This window comes from Prionailurus bengalensis, chromosome E4, assembly GCF_016509475.1.
Source record: "Prionailurus bengalensis isolate Pbe53 chromosome E4, Fcat_Pben_1.1_paternal_pri, whole genome shotgun sequence".
NCBI classification, from domain to species: domain Eukaryota; kingdom Metazoa; phylum Chordata; class Mammalia; order Carnivora; family Felidae; genus Prionailurus; species Prionailurus bengalensis.
In genome coordinates, this window is record NC_057360.1 from 66572335 (window position 1) to 66595874 (window position 23540).

The 23540-nt window shown below is 55.6% G+C and overlaps 1 protein-coding gene across 3 annotated transcripts; it reads left to right on the forward strand.

The window, feature by feature from the left end:
- Positions 1 to 2113: 2113 nt before the first annotated feature.
- Positions 2114 to 16272, forward strand: ETV3 (ETS variant transcription factor 3). Of its 3 annotated transcripts, none has more exons than XM_043569366.1 (5): positions 2114 to 2234; positions 4076 to 4134; positions 4746 to 4983; positions 6224 to 6339; positions 7039 to 9050. In XM_043569366.1, exons 2-5 carry the CDS (start codon positions 4089 to 4091, stop codon positions 7248 to 7250), a joined length of 612 nt encoding a protein of 203 aa, XP_043425301.1. In that variant the 5' UTR covers positions 2114 to 2234; positions 4076 to 4088; the 3' UTR covers positions 7251 to 9050. The 3 variants fall into 3 exon arrangements, with proteins under 3 accessions (XP_043425301.1, XP_043425298.1, XP_043425300.1); XM_043569363.1 differs by lacking the exon at positions 7039 to 9050 and adding an exon at positions 12001 to 16272 and having other exon boundaries at positions 2116 to 2234; XM_043569365.1 differs by lacking the exon at positions 7039 to 9050 and adding an exon at positions 12001 to 16272 and having other exon boundaries at positions 2154 to 2234; positions 4079 to 4134.
- The last annotated feature ends 7268 nt before the right edge of the window (positions 16273 to 23540 follow it).

Sequence of the window (23540 nt, forward strand, 5' to 3'; positions counted from 1 at the left end):
TGTGGAAGCCTGTCTGGAGAAGAAGACTGGGTGCCACGGTGAAGGCGTAGAGGACGGGGACCTTGAGGGTGCTGGGCAAGGGGTCTCAAACCGTCCCCATCTCCCCGGCTTCTACCACCCAAGGAGGTTGCCAATGCAAAACTTTTTCATCTGGACCCAGTAATTGTTAGAGGCTTCCCAAGATTTGTTTTTTATCAAACCCAAATCTTCCCGTTTGAGTTTGAGGCCAGTGAGGAGATTCTTCACGTAAAGACTGTTGAGGTCTGCTGGGGCATAAACATTAGTCAATGGATCAGTTCAAACTGCAGCCAGGTAGAGACACCTGTTCCTCTCCGTTAACTGTGTTTACGGACTCGTCATCCTTTGTGACCCTAAGTAGTCAGAGAAGCAGCGGCAGAGAACCACTAGGAGACCAGGGTGAATAATATGCAGAAAGAGCGCCTATCCTCTAGTTGCCGGCCCCTTGCAGAAAGGGTCCTGGGAGATAAGGGGCTGGCTCAAACCGTGACAATTTGAGAGCTGAGCCAAAAGTTAACAATTTCAGACTTTCAGAGGAAGCTGCTCATTCCCAATCATGCTGGTTTCTGAGCTGACACAACCAATAAAATTTGCAAGGGTGGTGTGAGAATTTGAGGATTTTTATAATGATTCTTATGATTATTTTTGCCAATATTTGTTCACCTGCCATGTTTACAATGTGCTCTTTTTAACCCCCCCTACATGTCTTAAAGCATTTAATACAACCACATGAGCCGATACTATAGGAACTGACACAGAGAAGTTAAATAACTTAATCGGGGGGGGGGGGTGTCACACAGCTAGTACATGAAGGCACTAGGATCCAACTACAATTCACATCATTCCGCTTAAATGATTTTAAAAAGAATGTTCAACCAAACATCTGATACTTACGTGTAAGACATTGTTCTAGGTACTATGTAGAAGATACAAAAGATTGTAGACAGTTCCTTACAAAGAGCTCAGGGTATAGCTGCAGGTATTGGTAATCTTGGTAATCGTCTCTATGGCACTAAAATTGTGCTCATTTTATTCACCTACATCGTAGCCTTTTCTAACTAGAAAAGACCTTACATCCTCAATGCTATTGTCCTTTTGTGGTTTTTGTTTTGGGGGGGGGGTGTTTGTTTTTGAGAGAGAGAGAGGGGGGGGGGGGGAATGGGGGAACAGGGTAGAGGGAGAGAAAGACTCTTCAGCAGCCCCCACGCCGCACACGGAGCGGGACCGGGGCTGACCTGAGCTGAAATCAAGAGTCAGAAGCTCAACCCACTGAGCCACCCAGGTGCCCCATCCTTTCTTTTTTAAACAAAAAAGGCAACCTGAGGTCCAGTTAATCGATCAACAGCTAGAGAATGGCTAGTGGCAAATTCACAAGTGGAAGCCACCTTTTCCAACACGGGATGCTGACGTCCCCACGCGTCTGTGGCCTGGGTATGTCAAGGCACCAGGGGAACACCAAGACAACACAAAGTGCCCTCTTCAGACCCCACACGCCGGTCAACTCCCCTTCAGTCCCGGGTCCCTCCTCCGGGGCTGCCGCTCTTATCCGGCCTACCTCCTCCCTTCCCGACCGCCCACTCCCCACCCACCCCCCACCCCCGGTGACACAGGCCCGCACCCGCGCGCGGCTGGGGGAGGCGGGGTCCACCTGCCCGAGGCCCCGCACGGCGAACTACCCCTGCGACAAGAACGACCTAGGGAGGAGGCGAGCCAGCGGGCTCCGGACAGCAGGACCGGACGCGGCCCGCCCCTAAGGTCCCCGCGGCGACCCTACCCCGGGCTCGGAGAGGCCCCTCGGCGGGCAGGGCGCCCCGACTCTCGCGGGGGATCTGCCGCACGCCCCCCCCCCCCACTCCGCGACGGCCCAGCCCGGCCCGCCCCCTCGCGCGGCTCCCCCGGCCCGCCCGCGCCACCCCGCCCCCCGCCAGCGTGCGTGACGTGTCCCCGCGGCGTGACGCGGCGCGGCGCCCGGGATGGGGAGCGCGCGGGGGCGGGGCGACGGCCGCGGCGGAAGTCGGCGTCTGCGGAGACGAGAAGGACGGGGGCGCGGCCCAGGCGGGGAGCCCGGCCGGACGGCACCGCCCCGTTTCCCGCCCCCTGCCCTGAGCGGAAGTGACGACAGCGGCCGCCGAGGTCACTTCCTGCTGGGGTGGATGAGGAGGAGCCGGAGACGCCGCGGAGGAGACCGGAGCGAAGACGGGCCGCGCCGGGGAGAGGTGAGCCCCGGCCTCGTCGCCGGGCCTTGGCGGGCCGACCCGGAGCCTCGCGGGCGGCATCCCCGGGGTCGGGCCGCCCAGCGGGCCACGCACAGGCCCGGCCGGGCCGCCGGCAGCGCGGGGGCGGCAGGGCCCCGGGGTGTGAGGGGAGCCGGAGCGCGTTCGTGTGGTGGCTCCGCGGGGCCCCGGGGCGAGGCCGGCTTGGCCGGAGGCAGGAGGGAGACAGGCTCCGGGGGCCGGGACCCCGCAGCCGCGGGGCCGCAGCGCCGGCCTCGGCGCGCCTCGCCCTCCCGGGCGGGCCGCGAGCTGTGGAAGGGCGAGGGCCCGAGGAGGTTGCAGACGTGCGACGAGCGGCCTCGCGGGGACTCTGTGGGCGGCAGGGAGAGGCGTCTCCGGGCTCCTGCGAGGGGGCGATCGGGGAGCTGGGGGGTCGGGAGGAAGGTTCCTGGCCAGGTCCTTGCCGCGGCGGGACTTGCACCCCCGAGTCTTGCGGTTGGAGGGCATTCCTGCGGCAGAATGGGGGCCCCGCGTTCCGACGGAGCGATCCAGGGCTCAGAGTCCGGGGCAGCTTCCTGGAGCGGCGGAGAGCAGTGTTTTCCTCCGTCGCGGTCGCGGAGATGGGAGCAGCCCGGAGAGGAAGCGCTGGCCTCTGAGCTAGCTCTGAGGCCTTGTTATTGTGTATCTTGTGTGTGGGACTGCGTGTCTGTTTTCTCCTTCCTTTGGGGTGTTTCTGTCGCCCTCGTTCCCTGGTCGTTTTATAGACTGAAACTTACTGATTATCCTAACGTATATGGTGAGAAAAAGAGCTCGAAGGACCTAGAGGAATTCTGGTTAGATGAAATTTCCAAGATCGGGAACTCGCCCCCACCCCACCCCACCCCACCCCACCCCGAGGCCATTGAGGCACCTACATTCCGGCCTTGAGCGCTCTTGTTGATGTGGGTGCTGCGGCCCTGTCATCCACCCTGGGGAACCGAGAGTGTGGCCCTGCCCCCTCCTGCCCGCATCTCCCTGAGGCAGCTTCACCCCTCCCTCCTTTTTGCTGAAGGGTTGACCGACACAAAGCTGCTTGCTGCCAGGAACAGGAAACTTATCGAGGAGCCGTAAGTCTGGGTGGAATTAGTTCAGATCAGCCAGACTCCTCCACCTCCCCAACAGAAGCTTCTCAGAAATGCCCGCCTTCTCCCCTCCCCGTTAAAGGGAGAACATGTAAAAATACCTCTCCAAGTAACGTAACTGTACATGTGGTGTGTTTACTTCCTGTATCCCACTGTGTTTTTCAAGAAGGAGGGGGCAGTCTCCGACTGGGAGGAGTTTCCTTCTCCCGTCTCATATAATTCGAAATAAATCAAAATCAGATGTTTTCTTGAGTGGCACAGGGACTTGGATTTTTTCACCCTTTTAAACTGGTACATCTGGGTGAACTCAGGCATGTGTGTCTTGGCATCTGGGCCGGTCTGGTAATCGAAGAGAACGGTTTGGCTTGTTTTGGCTGCCTCTCTGGACCCATTTCACGGCACTCTTCCTTTTTTTTTTTTTTTTTTTTTTTTACATCTGAAGGGCCGGTCTGGGGGAAGAAAGCAAATACTAAAGACGGTGTTTGCACTTTGTGGTTTGAAGTCAGGTGAGAGGTAATTATGGCCTTTGAAGCCGATGACCCGAGGACCATCATTCGATGACTTGGGGATTAGCAGTTTGGAGGTGACCTATTCGAAAGAAAGCGGGTTACATAAGGAGGGAAGACAGGGAAGGAAGGTGGGGGAAAGGCTGTGCCGGAAAACGTTGGGAGGATAATAAACAAATGGCACCTTAAAGTAATTGATGTGGCTTGTGTCTCTCAGCAGGAGGGTGAAAATGAAAGCAGGCTGTAGCATCGTGGAAAAGCCAGAAGGAGGTGGAGGTGAGCAGAAGTTAATCATCTCTGATGTACCTGGAACGTTCCTCCCGGGGTTCCTTTTCTCTCCACTGGGGCTCTGTTCACAGATGTCAGGCTGTGACCAGACGGTTTGACTGGGTGGATACCGCCGGCACAGTTGTGGGCTTGTTTCTTATGAAAGTGTATTTAACGTGTCTGGTCACCGCACCTTTATCCCGGGCTTGAGTCTCCTCCCTGTTGGAGACACAGCTCCACCCTGGGGGAGGGGGCAGGGTAAGGGGTCTTTCCGCTCTATTTTCCTAAAACGTTAGTTTGTCTTTCCCGTTTGTTTCTGTTGGAACTCTCATGCCCTCGTGGAAAGTAGGTGTGAGATTTAGTAGCGTAGGAAAGGGCGACAGGTTGGGACACCTTGGCGCGCCGTCCGGCTCTAGCAGATCAGATGATTGCCCCAGGGAAGGTGACGCGCCTTTGCTCTCCCCTCCCCTGTTGTGTCAGCCCCAGCTGACCGAGGGGGTGTTTCTGGCATGTTTGCACAGCGCTCCTGAGATTCTGAGCGTCGGGGTGCGAGGTCGGGGATACTGATAGGCGTGTGCCCGACTCCTGACTACCTTGATCTTGCCCTTTTCACATTAAAGGGTATCCGTTTCCCGACTGGGCCTACAAAACCGAGTCGTCCCCAGGCTCCCGGCAGATCCAGCTGTGGCACTTCATCCTGGAGCTGCTGCAGAAGGAAGAGTTCCGCCACGTCATCGCCTGGCAGCAGGGGGAGTACGGCGAGTTTGTCATCAAGGACCCGGACGAGGTGGCCCGCCTCTGGGGCCGCAGGAAGTGCAAACCGCAGATGAATTACGACAAGCTGAGCCGGGCCCTCAGGTGAGGGAAAGGATTCCCAGATCCACGGTTTTAAGAGATTGGAAGGAGACGGAGCAGTTGGGTGAATGTTGGATAGAAAGGGTATCAGGTGGCAAGAGACGGCTCTATCGAAGTGAATAGCAACGTGTGGCTTTAAAGTGGGAGTATAAGCGCTTCTGGATCTGAGTAGCACAGGCACAGGAGGGAAAGGCATATCTTTGGTCACATGTAGGAGGGATTCCAGCGTGGTTGGCATCGGATCCTGACAGACAACCGAGTCCGCTCTGCAGTGGGCGAGGGTGTGTGGCGAAACATGGATTGGAGCTCACTTAGAATCCAAAGGATGAGTTTAGACTTCCCTGTTAGAGGTTGGTTAGACTTTCTCTCTTTAGGCTTTCCTAGAAGAAACAGAAAAGTGAGGCAAGCACACGGGAGGAGGGTTCGCTGGATGGCGGTGACCTCACCTTTCAGCAGCCATATCTGGGAGCTCCGTTGTCGGTCCAGAGGTCGCTCCAGCAGGTCTAAAGATTGACCACTTCAAGGTTTCTTGGGTTCTTTTTTTCTCCCCTTGTCAGTTTTTACATCTCATAACCCGTTAGCCCTCCAGGGGCCAGAAGGTAGGTTATGACCCGTGCTGCTGAATAGATGCGACGCCAGAGGCTCCGGGTCCGTTGAAGCCCCTGCCTCTCTTCCTTCGTAGCGACCTTGAGCGTCAAATCTGCAGCAGCTGTGCTGGAGCCGCTCTCATCCTCGTGAAAGTGAGGCAGGCCGGGCCGACAGCAGTTTCCCAGATCAGGGTACACGACTGTTTGACCTGCCACCATCAAACGGTTCTGCGTTTCTGTGTCTGCGCTTTGCGCTCGGGTCTCCAGACTAGCCTTATCAGGTCTCCCGAGAGACTAGTCTGCCCCCACCTGGGCAAGGCGGCGACACACAGTGGGATAGGAAGGAAACAGAACGGAAGTGAAAGGGTAGAGAGATGGACGACAAAAAGGTGGCTGGGGCTGGGGTAGGCGTTCAGGATCTGAGAGTGCGGTTGTCTCTGTAAAGCCCTAGCCAGGCACTAGAACCGCGTTTGAAAATGGAACGGGAAATGGAAGCTCTTAGGTCTCCCAGCCCTGACCTGAAGGCCAGGCTGCGGAAGGATAGTGACGTTGCCACGTAATTTAGAGCAAGAACCGTTTGTCTCGGGGGTTACCCAAGTGTATCAAGAACTGTCAGTAGCTAGAAGGTAAATTGACACGTATTCCTATTTTTACAGATACTATTATAACAAGAGGATCCTTCATAAAACAAAAGGGAAAAGATTTACTTATAAATTTAACTTCAACAAGCTGGTGATGCCTAACTACCCATTCATCAACATCCGGTCAAGTGGTAAGAAGCAGACTGTTCTGGGGGGCAGGGGGCGGGGGGATTGAATTTTGAATTGAGAAAGGATTTTAAAAGCCCAAGTCTAAGACCTGGCATGTTGAAGGATTTTTAGAAGTGCTGAAGTCAGGTGGATTGCCTCCAGGGTCTTGAACAGGTTTCCCTATTTGTCCCGTACAGGGAGTGACAGCCTCTGCAGCCTCAGAAGAGGTGTGTTTAGTTGTGTCTTTGGTTCCCTTTTCTACATGTTATTTGTATCTCCCAGATATTCTTGCTCTGTCTTCTTTAGGAACTATGTTCCACAGGTCTGTGTTCATCTTTCAGGTCAGAACTCAGAGTGTTAACACCCTGCCCAGAGGCTCTTTCATAGACGAGGGCCTGTTTCTACAAACACTTCCGATTTTCTATGAAACTACCAAGCTCTCCCTTATCGAGTGAATATCATCAAAACCACAGCATCCTTAATCACAGAAGGGGAGGTTCATATGTTTGCAGTGAAAAGCAGGGTCTTTGATCTGCACTAGCAACTCCTCAGAGACTAAGATCTGGGGTTGTTTGACCTTCTTTCCTCTTACGTGCAGCAAGGCTCCCTCTAGACTCTCCTCTAACCACTTTCCATCACCACTCCTCACGAAGAGTTGAGGTCTGCCTCTGCCCGTGCAGAAGGCACCCTCTTAGAACGGGTTTGCTTTTGTTTTGTTTCAGATGGAAGTCTTATCCCTGTCCAAGAAAACAGATTGTATTTAGTTTCTGACCAGCCCATCAATACTGTGTTTTTGTGGAGTTGTGTGTTAAGGCAAAGAAATCTGATTGTAATTCTGCAGATTCTGAGTTCTCAAAGTTGGAAGAAACTTGAAAAATCAGAGCGGGGGTGTGGCCGGGAGAATATACTGCTGAGATCCATTGTAGATAGGTAATTACTACACACAACAAGTTAGGGCAGTTTTAGCTTGACTCTCCTATCGGTAAAGTCCTGTCTCTCCTGTAGCCACTCCCTCCTATCCCTGGGGCATGCGCTTAAAAAAAAAAAAAGTGGTATTGGAATGCATCTCTCTAATTACAACCTGTTTTCTTTCCTTGTGCCTGAGGGAGAGGTGTTAGGAAATCAGACCTATTCTAGTCACTGGAATCTTGTTTCCTCTGTTTTCGCTCCTGTCCCCTTCTGCGTACCTAAGGGAATTGAGACTATGGATGGGTAGTACGCCAACAATTTTGAAGAAAATGTTGGTGTTCCATACCTCCTGCCTGAAAAAAGGTTCACCGCTTTTGTTTGGACCCACTTTTTCCTGTTGAAAACCCTGAAGTCCAGCCAGCCACTTGAAGAGCCTGGAATGGGACACATCCATTAGCCCTTGGGAGTTATATGCTTTTCCGGGGCAAGAAAATCGGGCCCCTCACTCTGTGAAGTCTCTGGTGTGCTAGCCCAACAGTACTGGCCTAGCACAGCCTATTCTCCCTGATGAAAGCAATCGGACCAACCTTGATCCTTAACTAAGCTCAGGACCCTGATCGAATGAAAAGTCACAGGGAAAGGAAAAGAGTATACATTTTGTTTGTGTATACCACTTGGTTGCATACGTCCTGGGTACAGCTAACTCCAAAGAACTGGAGTCATCAGTTCATAAAGGACCTTTACCCAGACCAAATGTTGTTTCAGGTTTAACTTTTATGATGACGGAGAAATGTAACATTTATTGAACAACTGCTTAATGGAGGTACTTCTGCTGGGTGTGTTTATGAGTTCTGTCATTTAACTCTCCCAGCCTACTAAACTATACATCTCCAGATTCACATCTTACAGATGATAAAATGACGGATGACGGCAAAGTCAGAGATTGATGAGGGCAGGTTGAGTAGAGTTATTGTACAGAGTTGTTGAATAGTTTCTCGGGAAACAGTTCCTGAGAGACTGAGCTATTGACACTCACTCTTGTTTATTATTAATAGGTCATACTTTCCTCCCCAAATTGGGATTCATTCGTTTGCTCAACAGATAACGTGTTAAGTCCTGAAGACAAAAAGAAAAGATTACGGAGGAGTTCTTTCCCTCAAGGAACTTAAAATTTAGCGGGAGAGATCAGATATATGAGGTCTAGCACAATTCGGAGTAACGGTGTGAAATGTGATAAGCACTCTCCGTAGCAGAGCCCTGTGGATTTTGATTCTGGAGGTCAGACGGGTCATGTCCAGATGGTGGCGATATGTGTGTGCTTTTAGGAGACAGTAGATGCTGATGGTAACATACCCAAATAATACAGAAACTTAGAGTGAAAAGCAAAGTGAGCGCTCTCTTCCCTTCCTGGCAGTCCTCGCTGTTGACAGTTTAGGGTACGGTGCTTAACATGTGGGTGGCGTCAGAAGTACTTCTACGTACAGCATTTCATGTTTATCTTGAAAGCGTGCTATGAAATACGTTATCGTATATGTGTCTTTTAACGTTTACTGTCTTTGCATCAGAAACATTGGGAAGATGCAGAAGGTACTAGTGAAAATGGTTACCTGTCAGGGTGGGGGGTGGGCAGGACAGGCCATTCCAAGGAGGGATTTGAGAGCTCTCACTCTGTGCCTCCCCACCCCCAGCCTGGGTTTTTACAGTTCTCTTTATTTTGGAAAACTTTAAACCTATGAAAAAAAAATTGCAAAAAATAGAACAGTGATTCCTCCATCTAGATTCACTAATGGTCGACGTCGTTGCCACATTTGCTTTTTCTCTCTTTTTTTTTTTTTTTAAAGTTTATTTTTGAAAGAGAGATTGAGAGAGAGAAGGCTCTGTCAGCGCAGAGCCTGATGTGGGGCTCAAACTCACCAACGAGTCTTTTTGAGGTTAAGTTGCAGACAACACGACATTTCTCCCATGTTCCCCCCGTAGGTCCAAGGACCTTCTCTTCCACAACCACAATAACATTAACACACCCAGGAAATAAGACATTGCTCTAATACTCTTGTCTAACATATGGTACGTAATCAAACTACATATCTTTTACAGTTTTTATTTTTAAACGATGATTACTGTGTAGTAAAAAATTACTCGTTGTAACAAATAGTTAACATAGTTAGCTGTGTGCCAGTACTATCCTAAGGACTTTATAAAAATATTAAACCTTTTACTTTTTTTTTTTGTTTTTTATTTTTATTTATTTTGAGAGATAGAGAGCAAATAAGGGAGCGACAGAGAGAGAGAGACAGAATCCCAGGCAGGCTCTGTGCTGTCCACACAGAGCCCGACTCGGAGCTCGATCTCACGAACCGTGAGATTATGACCTGAGCTGAAATCAAGAGTCAGACACTTAACTGACTGAGCCACCGAGGTGCTGCAACCCCTTTAGTTTTTATAACATGAGGATTAGTCCTTTTACTATCCATTTCACAGGTAAGGAAACTGAGGCACAGAAAGATGAGTAGATTATCCAGAGTCACACAGCTAATAAGTAGTAGGGCGAGGGTTTGAAAGTAGGCAACGGTCCTGTTATTTCCATTTTGCAAAAGGGGGTTAAAAGCCAGTTGGTTACAGGTCACAAGGTAGAAGGTGCCAGAACTGAGATTCAATGTCTTTTTTTATTTTTTTTAATGTGTATTTATTTTTGAGAGAGGGAGAGGGAGACAGAGTTTCCAGAATGGGCTGTGCACCATCAGCACAGAGCCCGATGGGAGCTTGAACTCATGAGCTGCGAGATCAGGCCCCGAGTCGAAGTCGGACGTTCAACTGACTGAGCCACCCAGGCGCCCCCAGAACTGAGATTCAAACCCAGATTTTCCAGCCTTGCCACCCAGATTTCATAGTGGCTCCTCGAAGGCGGTCTTGTTCTAAAGCAGTGTTATTCAAAGCGTTTTAAGCAGCAAGCTCAGTTTTTCAAACAAAATCTTAGATTTGTTCTCTCAGCACATCTACCCCATAGAAGAGTGTTGCTGCTACTCAGCGTGGGAGGCGAGGGCCCATAGTGCTGCCCCAGCACGTGTGTTCTCTGTTCTTATTGCAAATCAGCATACCTTAGCCTGTGTGGAGAAGGAAGTAGAAGTTAAAAAAAAAAAACAGACTGTCTAGGAGACAGGACCTTCCTCCCTCCCTGCCGCTCCCCAGAACACACCTTCCAAACACATAGAAGGAGCTTTTTTGCTTTTCGGTACATGTGCTCTTAATACAAAATTAAGACGCAAATGAGTCCAAAAGAGAATTTTAGCCACTAATAGGCTGGTAGAAGAGATCCTTTTGGCCTGAGACGACCTTGATGCTACTCGGATTGTATATACAAGGTCATCTACCAGTTTTTCCAGTTGTAAGATTGAGTTACTGGCTTTAGGGGAAAAAGGCCCTACGGAGCCGTTTCCGCGGAACTTCGGTTTGGGAAATGCTACTCTGGCACAGTTCCTCAGTCGCGTGTGCCTAGAAAGCCACAGTGCACAGCCCGGCCACCTGTAGAGTCCTGGCTGAGGATGGCCCATGGTGTCAGCAACGGAAGGGGGCAACTGATGGGGGCGCTTTCCGACCACACCAGGCCTTACACCCTCTTGTTTCTTCTCCTTGGTCTGGTACTTTCATTTACTTGGCTTTTCTTATTTTTTCCTTCTCCCGTATCTCCGCCTCAAGAGTGTAGAAAGCCCTTCTGACATCATCACTGATAGAAGCCACTGGTACCTCCCAGGGGCCCAAAGGGTCTCTGAGGCCTCAGATGGCATCCCTTTCCTCTGACTTGTTTATAGAAGGACCTTGGGGGGAGTTGAGAACTCGCAGGCCTCTGAGGCTGATGTTTAGTGTGGTGTTGGTTTTTGCATCAGTTAAAGTTTCGGTACCAGCAGGCAGACGTGGGAGAGGGGGTGGTAGGTCCTCCGTTTTCTCCCAGCCTCTTCAGTGCTTGAAAGCAGGATGGGAACGGAATTTGTTAGAGGAAAATAGATTTACAGACATCAAAAAATACTTGAATCTCTGTAGTGATTGTGTATCAGAAATGACAAAGGATCTACCACAGCAGCTCACCTTAGTAAACACGTGGCCTTTTCTTTTTTAAGCTGTTTTTGCTCTTAAATATGGTCTTGTTCGTGACCTTGTATGTGAGGTGCAGAGTCTTTGGGCTTTTAATGCATTGCTTTACATACATGTCCTTTCCAGTTTTGTTAGTGTTTGATTTGCTCGCTTGTTTTATTGATACAGCCCAAACTATGAAAGTGAAAAAGAGGGGCACCTGAGGGGCTCAGTACATTTTTTTATAAAAATAAAAAAAGACTCTTTGCAAAGCTGAGAATCGCAACAGGTGATACACGCACAGTAGTTTGAGTCGCCGAGGAGAAGGCTCGTGTGCCCATCTGTGCGTCCCGCTGACCCAGACTGGGCCCCGACGAACCCGTTGACCCCCGGCTGCTTTATTACATCTAGTTGCAAACAACGGGGAGTCCCCACCGTGGTGGACGTGATGTTGGAGGACAGACAAATAAGAAATGTGATTTCGGACGCCCGGGGGGCAGGAGGCTAGGGGAGCCCACAGCAGCCGCCTCCTGGGGAGGGAGCTGAGCTGCAGCTGCTGGGGGGGGGGGAGGGGCAGAGCACGTGCTTCCTGCTGTGACGAGCTGTAGACCCCCCCCCCCCCCCCCCCCCGGTGCTGCTTATCAGGCTGAGCGTGCCGGCGGTGGGTGACCAGTCCTCTAAAGTGGCCTTTGTCTCCTCCGCCCCCACAGGTGTGGTCCCCCAGAGTGCGCCACCAGTGCCGACGGCCTCTTCCCGGTTCCATTTCCCCCCCCTGGACACCCATTCTCCGACGGGCGACGTGCAGCCCGGGCGGTTCTCCACCGGCTCCCTCGCCGCTTCTGGCCAGGAGTCCGGTAACGGCGCCGAGAGAAAGGCGGAGCTGCCGGAGCTGGACGACGGCTCGGCCGCCGACTGGCGCCGGGGCGTGGACCTCCTGTCCTCGCGGAGTGCCGTCGGTGCGGGAGGGATCGGCCATCAGAAACGCAAGCCGGACATCATGCTTCCTCTGTTCACCAGGCCCGGGATGTACCCTGACCCCCACAGCCCCTTCGCCGTCTCTCCGCTCCCTGGCCGTGGAGGCGTTCTCAACGTCCCCATCTCCCCAGCCCTGTCCCTGACGCCCACCATCTTCTCCTACAGCCCGTCCCCGGGCCTGAGCCCCTTCGCCGGCAGCGGCTGCTTCTCCTTCAACCCTGAGGAAATGAAACACTACCTTCATTCTCAAGCCTGCTCCGTGTTCAACTACCACCTGAGTCCGCGGACATTCCCCCGTTACCCGGGCCTCGTGGTCCCGCCTCTGCAGTGCCAGATGCATCCTGAGGAGTCGGCCCAGTTTTCCATCAAGCTGCAGCCCCCGCCAGCTGGGCGGAAGAACCGGGAGAGGGTGGAGAGCAGCGAGGAGTCCGCCCCCGTCACTGCTCCCCCCGTGGCTCCCGTCCCCCCGAGAATTAAGGTGGAGCCGGCCTCCGACAAGGATCCGGAGAGCCTCGGGCAGTTGGCGCGGGAGGAGGAGCGCTCCCAGGAAGAGGGCCCTGTGCCGGGCAGGACCACGGAGGAGGAGAAGGGCACCCTCTTTGCCCGCCCGGCTGTGCCGGTCTGGCCCTCCGCACCCGTCGGCACCCCGAGCGAAGAGCCCCTAGAGGTGGCTGAAGACAGTGAGGACAGGCCTGGCAGAGAGCCCAACGCGCCCGAGAAGAAAGAAGACGCCCTGATGCCCCCCAAGCTCCGGTTGAAGCGGCGTTGGAACGATGGCCCTGGAGCCCGCCAGCCCAGTAAGAACGGCGCGGCCCTCTGGAGGGGGCCGGGACCCCGGGGCTTGGCCGCGGCCGCCGACGCCTAGAACTGGCGGGGGGGTCGGGGACCGTTTGTACTCTAGTCACACGCGTCCGTGTATTTATGTAGCGAGATGGGGGGTGGGGGTGGGGGGAGGGAGTTAGACTGGTTTGATCATTCTAGGGGCATAGACTTGTATTTTTATGTTTGGGGGACGGGATGGGCATCTTCTGTTGTAAATTAGGTGGGGTATGAACACTTTCCCTGGTGAGTAGCACGCGGGGAGGTCGATGAACTGAGAGGAGGAGGGGCCTCCGCTTCTTGGGGAGGCTCACGCTTCCCGACAAACTCTCTCGGGGCCTCGCTACGCCTGGCCCCGTCTAGTTCAGGTTCCAGACTTCTTTTCTATTGTATTTATATATGGAAAGCCATTAATGAATTTCTTTTGCTCTGAGAGATACACGTAAAAGGGAATAGGGCGTGATCAGGAGGGTGAGTGGGGAGAGCCCATTCATACTATGGGTGTCGCCTGAGATGTTTCTGTATAATTATTTCAGGGGAGGAATGAGATAACCTGTCTTACTGGGACGGGGGGGCGTGTTCAGATGTTGCTTTTTTCCTCTTTTCCTTTGTTGTTGTTGTTTGGCGTTTTTTCCTTTGCTTTTAAAAAAGAACCGTTTGCAGGAAACATGAGACGTTTGCGCCGGTCACAGGCGGGGGTTGGGGGTTCCACAGGGGTGGGGCCGGGGGCCCCACTGCAGGTTTCTCAGACTTACCCCTGCTTCCCGTAGTGAGGAGCTGTAAACTCTGGTTCAGGGAAGCAAGAAGAGGGCGGGAGGACATAACCCAATGCCTTTAAAAACAAAACACATACAAAAATGATCTTCATCTTTCCTTCTCCATCGTGGGTTTGGAGAGCCAGGCTGCAGCGTGGCCGTGGGTGCGCTGAGCAGCACGACGTGGGAGATGTCTTTGCGTTGCGTCTGGTTCTCTGGCTGTTTCTTAAGTCGAGCCTTAACAATGAGCATACTTTCACCTGATACGGGTCTGTCGGCAGAAGCCCAGAGAAGGGCACGGACAACTTTGCAGACAAGCCAGGAGCGTCGAAACAGGGTTAAGTTTCGAGTTGGCATTTAGTTGTTCCCCTGAGCGTCACCAGGACGGGAAGCAGGACGGCGGGATTGTGGGCGACAAGGGGCAGGTGATACCTGGAAATTCAGAAGGTAGCCGGGGTGCGAGTGGATGTCGGCGGAGACTGAAGGGCGAGGCGGGCGGAGACACAGAAGGCGGCCAGATGCCAAGAGCCTGGGGGGAGCGCGGGAGTTGGTGTCCGTCTTGTGGTGGTGGTGCCGTTCCTGGCGTACCCATTTCCCTAGATTGTTCTAATCCTCCTGATCAGCTGGCCGTCCCCACCCCCCCCCCCCCCATCCCGAGACTCCAGTTTACAGACGGCGAGGAGCGGTTTCTCCATGGGGAATCCCCTTCCCTCGGCACGAAGGAACGGGAAAGTACTGCTCTTACGTGAAGGGAGAGAGACCTGACTGGGGGCAGAGAGAAGCCACAGCCACCCGAGTGCACACACGCGTAACTGCGAGGTGTGCCGAGATGCCGGACCGGCTCACGTCTGCCCGGCGTCCAGGAGGCGGGGAGAGAGGAGATGACTCCCTACCCGACGGAGGCAGGGAGCGGGCACAGGGACGCTGTCTAGGAAGTGGCGAAATCCCTGACTGCACCTTAGCCTGAGGAAACTGTATACTAAGAAGCATTCAAAGGTTGTCTTTTAATGGGGGGGGGGGAGGGTCTTTTTTAAAAGAGTGCATGCGGGAGGGGCGGGGGAAGGTCAGAGCAGGTGAGTGGGTTGGTAGGTGGCTTGGGATGTCTTGAGTCCATCGTGCTATTCTCTGGCAGGTGTCCTCATTCAGATTTCCAAATAGTGACTTGTCTTTCCCTAGGAAGGGCTCAGGAGAGTGGTCTATCAACTCAGGCTTTGGTCAGGCTGCAGAGGGCTCCCCGTTCAGCCTCCTTGGGGTTGGTTATGTTTTTGTCCGTTTCTTTCTCTGCACCTCTTACCTCGGATCAGAAAGCAAGCCCAGGCAGGTGGAGGAAGGATCTCTGCGTGGCATTGCCCAATCTAACCAGGGTGGCTGGCCGGCCCCCCTCCCTGTCCATGAGAGGGGGGGGCCAGCACGTGTCAGTATGAACTCAGGAATAGAAACTCGAGGCCTTTAAAATAAGAGGGAGGAAAATCCGTGATGCATACCTGGAAACCCCTGGAACCCAAGTGCCAGAATTAATTCCTAGATGCTGCTTCTGTGTGAACAAAAAGTCACCGCTTTTACACTTGAAAAAACACACTCGAAAAACGTTCAACTCCATGAGAAATGTTTTTTGGCTTTAAGAAATTGTTTGCTGTTTACTGTTTTCTTTGGCTGCCATTCCTCTGGTAAATCGTTGGTTGATCTGCACTGTGCGGGCTGGCGTCGGGGAGGGCCCTCCTACAGAGCCAGACTTGCTCAGGAAGGGGACCGGGAACGGGGAAGTCATCGACGACATTTCCCGGGGCAGTGGGGTGGGAGGTGCCTCCTCACCCCAGGGGACCCATTCCGGCAGGCACCCGTCTCCCTGGCCCGGCACAAAGCCAGTCCTAGCTCTTTGCGCCGCATTTCACCCCTGTCCCGCAGCAGGCGGGGAAAGGGGGACGAGACCGGGCCTGTTTCTCCCGCTCCCCCCACGTTTTGCTGCGCCAAACCTTTCGGACTTTGCAGATCTACGTCTTGGATTTCATCAATCAAGAACTCGTTCATGCAAACAGTTTGCTTTTCTGACCATAGAGGGAACAGTAGTGGTCTCCCAAGGGCATCCGGCGCTGCTGAGCTCCTCCTCCTTTTTTAAAGGATGGCTAGGTGTGTAGCAGGCGACCCACCAGGTCCCTTCACCCCAGTTTTCAAGCTGCACTGCGTTAAACCCAGCTCGCCAGCCGACAGGGAGGCGCCGCGCCCTAGTCCTCCGTGGGCCAAGAGACCCTGCGAAGCATTAAAAAGTAGTTGAAGTACATCACTTCTCACCAAGCGGGTAGTCGGTTGGCTGTTCGTCCCTTGTTTTTTGGGGTTTTTTTTAATTTATTCCATAATTATGTTTGTACTTTTTATTTTGTAAAGGGTAATGGAACATACGTTTTAAATTTGCTTAGAAGAAAATTTTTGACCCATTCTTTCGTGAGCAGTTCTCTTTCTCGTTTCGGTGGGGTGGGGGGAGTCACGGCTCATTCGTTCCGACACAGCTAAGCATTCTCTGAGTTACAGAATTGCGAGGCAGGGATCTGGGAGTGAGGCGCTCACGCGTGGGGGAGGACTTCTAGGCGTGGCTGCAGCAGAACCAGCGTGCATGTGTGCGTACGTGTAAGTAACCGCCTCCATCGTGCAGTGCCTTTTAGACGTTCCTCTTTCTATAAAGTCTTCAAATTTTTGCATATATATTATATATATATATGATGTAATGTTATAGAAATATATGTATAATATACATATTTTTTCCAGGGGTATCTGATAGCTCTGTATTTTGTTATGGAAGTTGAAAGAGAAAAAGTATTTTACCTCAGAAATTAAAGTTAAATAAAAAAATACTTTTAAGTAACGCCTGCGGGGTGTCGGTGGTGTTGACGCGCCGGGGCGGTCGTGGCACAGAACTCGCCGAGCCGCGCCCGCTCACCCTCCCTGCCCCACGCGTCCTCACGGGGTGCCAGCGCGGTGACGGGCAGGTCTTTTAACCGCCTCGGGGGCTGTCGAAACCCCGGCGGCAGCGGCTGCAGCCAGACAAAGGACACCTGACGCCGGGGACACGAGTTCGTGGGGGGAATTTTGACCTCGGGATTGTTTGGAGGGTCCGGTGAGAGTCTGTGGCAGGGGCGCCGGCCGGCTCAGCCGGTGGAGCCTCCGGTTCTTGATCTCGGGGTCGCGAGTTCAGGCCCCACGTCGGGCCTAAAGCTTACTTTAAAAAAAGGGAAGAAGTGCACGGCGAAGCCGGCCCCGTAGGCCGCGGGCTGTGCTGTGCGATTCCGTTTCTACGAAGCGTCCGGGAGAGGCGAGTCTGGAGACGCAGCCTGGCTGAGCGGCTGCGAGGAGGGCAGCGTGACTGTGACCCCTCGCGCGTTCCCAGAGGGACAGGAGCCCTCTGCAGTTGGCGGCGGGACTCGCACGACGATCTGATAAAGCCCGCAGGATGGCGGTCGCTGCGAAGGGGTGAACCCCGTGGCTTGCGGTTGTACCTCCGTGAAGGCGGTTTTGTTAGCTTGTGGTTCCTCGGCAAGCTGGCTCCGGTTCCGGGGAAACCAGCGGAAGATGACCATCCGGAGGCAGGAGGGGAGCCCGTGGGATGTCGAATGTCCTGCCACACCGCCTGAGAAAGATGGTGCCACGCCCTGTAATCTCGTCGCCCCCCCCCCCCCCAGAGCTCCCCACGTTCGCAGAAGCCCAGCCAGGTATTGGGTTTGACTTCCGCGAGAGGGTCCTGTGGGTCGGGAAGGCCCGGACATAGGAGGTGCCGAGGCTGGCCCGCAGAGCCAGGGCGGATCGCAGGAGGTCTCAGGAGGGGCCTGGAGGGCTCACGTTCTCCCGGGCCGGCCGCGGCCACACCCTGTGTCTAACAGGAGTCGGGGCCAGCCGCCGAGCGTGGCAGTCCCGGCCTCGAGAGCCCCCCCCCCCCCGGGCCTGCTGGCACCCCTGCCCATGGAGAGCAGGGGAAGGGACAGTGACGAAGGTGGCTGCTCGAGGCCCGGAAGCAACCCGGTCAGGCTGGGAATGAGCGTGCGTGCAGACCCCGGAGCTGGGAGCCAGGCAGCCGGTCAGAACACGGTCGATCCGTCCTGTGTCGCCGCCTCCGTGCACAGAACTGGGATTGCTAGATGCCGAGCAGAGAGAGAGGTGAGCGGGGCAAGGCGGCGGGAGGGGGAAGGGAGGGCTCAGCCCCTCAGGTGGGCGGGCTCCCGGTCACCTCCCTGTCCCACGCGCAGCCCCGCACAAAGCCTGCGTTGTAACCAGAGCAGTCGCCCGAGCCGGGCCTCCTGGCGTCGGCTCCTTTAAACACCCTGTGAGGCAGGTGCCGCTAGCTCCCATCGTGCCGAGGGGACACCGAGTCGCGCTGTTAACTGGTGCGGCCCCCGTGCGAGCCCCGCCCGTGCGCTCAGCCTCTCGGCCCTGCTGACCGAGGACACCCTCTTTTCCTCCCCCTGCCCCTGGCCGGTGACATCTCATCCCTCAGAAGTCCACTCGCACGCCGCCGCCCTTCCCTGGCTCCCCCGAGGCGTCCCGTTGCCCCCGTGCCGGCCTCTGAACCACGGCCTCGCGCTGCCACCGGTGCCGTGGGTCTGGCCGCTGACGGGATGGTGGAGAAGCCGGGGGCCGGCACGTTGCCAAACCCCGAGGATGCTTGACAAGCGTTTGCTGCACAGACGGGAAGCAAGAGACGCACGAGGGGTGTTCGCCTGGGAGAGGGGACACAGGCCTGGGATACAAGGACAGGCTAAGGGACGAGGGGACAGTGGCACTCGGCGGCATACGGTGTCTCTGTGACGAGCTTCCGGGCCCGGAGGAGTCCCCGTGTGGAAGGCGCTGTGCCCTGCGGCTCCCTCTCCCCCTGCCTCTTCACACTCTGTCTCCTCCCCCTGCAGCTGAGCCCCCCTCCCGGCAAACCTGCCTCTCCCCGGGGCACCGACACGTGTGTGCTGCAAACTCACGCCCACGTGGAACGTGAGCCGGAGGAAAATGAACCGAGACCCCTCCCACTAGGCTGCTCCCTAAATAGCCCAGCGGGGTCTTTCCCTTCTCGCCCCTTTGGCCAGGATTGACTCACACATTCCAGCTTCACTCACTTGCCCCCGACCCTACAGAAAGAAATTTTTAAGGGTGTGCGAGAAGGCAGCTAAAAATCCCCAGAAGGCCTGTTGTGTAGACAGCCCCCCCTCCGGCATCCCCTCCCAGTCGTGGTCCTGTGGCCAGCTGTGCTGAGCCCCAGAGGAGGGGAGGTGAGCTGGTGCTGGCCTTGCCCCCACAGCCGCCCCCCCACCCCCCGCCGTTTTCCTGGCTAGGACATGGGCAGGTTACAGAACCTGCCTGTGCCTCAGTTTCCCTGTTTTGTGGAGACTGAATGATGCACACAAAGCACTTAGTACTCAACATCATTTGTTGTAAAGATTTTATTTTTAAGTCATCTCCACACCCAACGTGGGGCTCGAACTCACAACCCCGAGGTCAAGAGTGGCACCCACTGAGCCAGCCAGGCACCCCTCAAAATCACTCTTTTAATGAGACCGGATGTCTCCTCATTGAGGTGCGGCTCTTGTCTTCACACTCCTCTCCTCTGCAGGGCTGAGTGCCTTCTCGTCCCCCTTTGGCCCCTCGAGAGGATCCCTGGTTTGCAGATGAGAGAAAGGAGACCCGGCACGGGTGACCTGTCCCAGGCATTTAAACAGGTTTCCGGACTCCGAATCCCCAACTTGCCTCGGATCTCTGAGGCAAGAATGAACACACGGAAGGAAGTCGTGGGGGGACCCCGGCCTTGGTGTTTCTCCACTGTCGGGCCAGTCTGGAGCCCGGGAGGCTCTGGTCAGACAGGCTCCAGGGGCCGGGCTGCCTGCTGACCAGGGAGGGAGAAAGGTCGAAGATGGAACCCTTCGCCAGTGCAGATGAGCCGACCCGGAGGAGCAGTCCCCGGGGTCTCCGACCGCAGGCCTCAGGATGTGGGGACGCGTCCGGGCAGACGACGGGGTGGGATGCAGCCCGGACACTGGACTGAGCCCGGACAAGAAGCCCAGGCCTCGGCCCGCGTCGCCGCCCCTCGCCTCGGCTGGCAGGTGCCCGTCCCAGCCAACTTCTATCCAAAGGCTGGTCTGCAACCAACCTTGGTCCCAGAGAGCTAACCAGCAGGGAGGCACAGGGCCTCGCCCCAGGAGCCCTGCAGGGACCTCACCAGAGAGGGGTAGGGAGGAGGCAGGAGGGTGGAGGGACCCCTCCCTCCAGGAGGCAGAGAACAGTGTTGAACCAGGGGTCCAGCGGTGGCCGGGCAGGACCCAAAGTTCCGTGTGTCGTTACGAATTGCTTCCCCTCCCCCATCCCTCCAAGTGACATAAACAGGTGAGAGGGTGGGCAGCCGGCCTCACCTGGTGTTTTGAGATGTGTCGTCTTTGTGTGACGTTTGTCCTCTTGGCAACTGGCCGAAGGAAAGGGGAGGGGAAACTGGCCGGAGGTGTTGCTCTCCATTCGTGCCACCACAGGTAACGAGGTCTGTTCACTGTCCTGCTCCCGGCCCGGCTGGAAAGCGTCTGCATCCGTGCTTGTTCAAGCTCTGGCCTTCTGTCCGGCTCCGCCTGACCCCCGTGTCGAAAATAACCACCACCGTCTTGTCCAAATCCACAGACTTGCCCCCTGCAGAAAGTACTTCTGATTGTCCCCATTTTGCAGACGAAGGAAGCAGAGGTCAAGGAAGTCAAGTGAGTTGCCCAAGGTCGACTCTGCCGTCGAGGAGCCAAACCAGGACTCAGCCTGAACTTCCGACTCCGAAGTCCGTGCACCGCTCCCCCCACCCCCCGCCTCTCAGCCATGACACACAGAGCCTAGAAGCTGGAAGGAGGGCAGCGGGGTGGCTTCAAAGAGGTCCCTGATGTCCCTAAGGGGACTTGTGGAATCAGGAATCAAGAATGCAGGGGGCTCTTCTGGAACAAGCTCCAGGCCACACGGCGCAGTCAGTTCACCCACAAAACACGTGGCGGCCCATGCGTGCCGACAGCAGGTCCCCGCTCTCTGGGGACTCCTGGTTTGGCCCGGGAAACAAGCTGACATGATGAATTGACGGTGGCCTGGTGACAGTAGCCATGCATGTATTCAACTAGCCTTTCCTGAGTGCCTGCCGCATGCCAGGCTCTGTCCTGGGCTTTCAAAGTCAAATAGAGATGCTCCTTACCCACCAGGAGCTTCCCCCTGGGTGGGGTCCCCGCAGACGCAGGCCGCCCCCCACGGTGCCACCGCCTTCCCCAGCAAGCTGCAACTTTCCTGGCCCGGGGAATTTTCAGTACTGACCGGGCAGGCAGGAACTCAGGTGTTCCCACAATACTCGGGGAGTTCCCACTCTCCCCACGCCCCTTCTGGAAAGAACCAGAGCCTCGAGTGCCCCTTCTGACCCCGGGCAGTCCCCGGATGGACTGGCGCCCTTCCCTGCCAGCACCTTCACAGCCACCTTTGGAGCCGCACGCACAGCAGCAGCAGCAGCAGCAGCGGGGGCCTCCTCCCGGCTCCTCCGGGCCCGGCCCTGACCTCCCAGTGGGGCTCAGCCTGGGCCTGGCGCACCGGGAGTGCTGGGTGGTGCTCAGCACTGGAGAGGTCAGGTCAGGTCCAAAGACAGAGGCCCAGCTCCCTCCAGTCCCGTCTGGCCGGTGGGGAAGCCTCGGTCCCTGTAAACCTGGGTCTTGTGCTCAGAGAGTCCTAAGTGATGCCCCCAGGACACAGATGCGGGCAGCTGGCTCCCCAGCTGGCCTGGGGCGTGGCCCCCAGTAGGGGGAGTTGGCGAGAGAGAGAGAGAGAGAGAGAGAGAGAGAGAGAGAGAGAGAGGCATCCCGGGCAGCAGCCTAGAAGGACTGATGCTAAGGGGGTCCGCTTGGGAGGGGAGGAGAGGGCAGTAGGGGAGGGGAACGAGGGGAAGGGAGGATCCAGGGTGCAGCCTAAGCACAGGTGGGGGCCGGCCGGAGGGGCAGGGGGTGATCCTCTGGGGGGCCAGATGCAGAGGTAGACTCAGGAATTTTCAAGGAGTGGGCAGGGGCTGCAGCAGGGAAGGGCAGGGGACCCCCCCGCCCCAGCCTCCTGCCCACAGTATTGATCTGCTAGATTACTCAATTTCACCCGTATTGATCAGGTAATTGCTTTATCTCGGGTCTCATTTGAGCTCTGCATTCTCCTGGCTTCCCCTTCTCTCTCCCTCTTGTTTTTCCTATCAGCCTGACACAGGGCTCCTTAACACAGAAAATATATATATATATATCTATATATAGATATATAGATAGATATATAGATATAAAGTTTGGTTAGCTTGTTGGGGGGTGGATGGAGCTCCCTCTAGCCCCTGAATCGTCTGCTCTCCAGAAGCCCCTACTGGCTCCAGATAGTGGGCAGGTTGGCTGTCCTGAGCTCCAAGGTCCAGAAAGGAGCTGGGGAAATAGAATCCATGGGCTTCGACCTCTGTTTCCTCTTCCCGTCACCCCACCCACTGCCCTCCGACTGCAACCCGGAACCCCCTACTCCTTAGCCAGGCCTTTGGGCATCACCAGGTCTTGGGAGCCCCGCCTCTGCCCCCTCGCTGCCTCCTCGGGGGCCTCTTCAACGGCGGTAGCGCCCCATCGGCCCTGCCCTCTCTGCAGCCCTGTGTGGGCCCCTCTTCCTAACTCCTGCTCCCCTCAGCCTCACCCCAGCCCAGTGCCCCGCCCCCAGGGCCCAGGCAGCCTGGGGAAGGGGAGCGTGGGAAGGGTGCTCACAGCCCTCCCCCAGGGAGCCCCCCATCTGAGAAGCAACAATTCCTGGCTTCTGCAGAAGAGACAGACCCATCTGAGGACCAGACAGAAAGACCCACACAAAAGACAAAAAGACAAGGCCCAGAGGGGAGCAGGCAGTGAAGGGTCCTGGACAAGTGTCATTTTGAGCACCATCTTCCAGAGCTCGGGTCACAGACCAGCCTGGCAATGGATACAGATACAGAAATTGTAACTTGCAAGCAGGACCACTGGAGCCTGGGTCTGGAGTCTGTGGCCAAGGGGACGTGTCCACCCGCAGCCATGTCCTCCGTCCGGCCCACCCTCTGGGCTCCTGGCACGCGGGGACCCCTGTCCACATGATGGAGTGGTGAGCAGTCTGTTACCCAGACATGCCCCCCTGAGCAGGGGTGCGGGGGGCGGTCGCCTGTTCGTTCTCCTGCACAAGTACCTGCAAACGTCAGGAGTGGACCAGGCTGCAAAGACTTAACATTGGAGCTCCGTCTTCAAAACTTCCACTGAGAGCTTGGTTTATAAGACAGATGAAAGCCTGCGTGACCTCCGAAGACAATGAAGTCTTCATGGTTATTGGCACAACCCTCCAAACACCTCGAGGTGCCAAAGGGCCAATGTCAGGGCGATTTGAAAAGCACTGCGTTGAGATCAAACAGCAGGGGACATCTCTCCCCTGGGCTGGAGCCCGGTCCTGTGTGAGCAGGGACTGGTGCAGGAATGAGATTTGCTGGTGGCCGTGCTCCCCTGTGCGGCCTGGACAGCAGTGGGAGGGACAGGAGGGACAGGGGCTGGGGACAGGAGCAGCCAGGGGACTAAAGGGCCCCCAGAGGAGGGCAGCTAGCACCCTCCGAAGAAGGTGCAAAGCTAGAGTTAGTCAACAGGATCTTCAGAGACACTGTGTGCCAGGCATGGAGGGAGGGACCCGGAAGTTCCACGGTGAAAACCATGACTGGG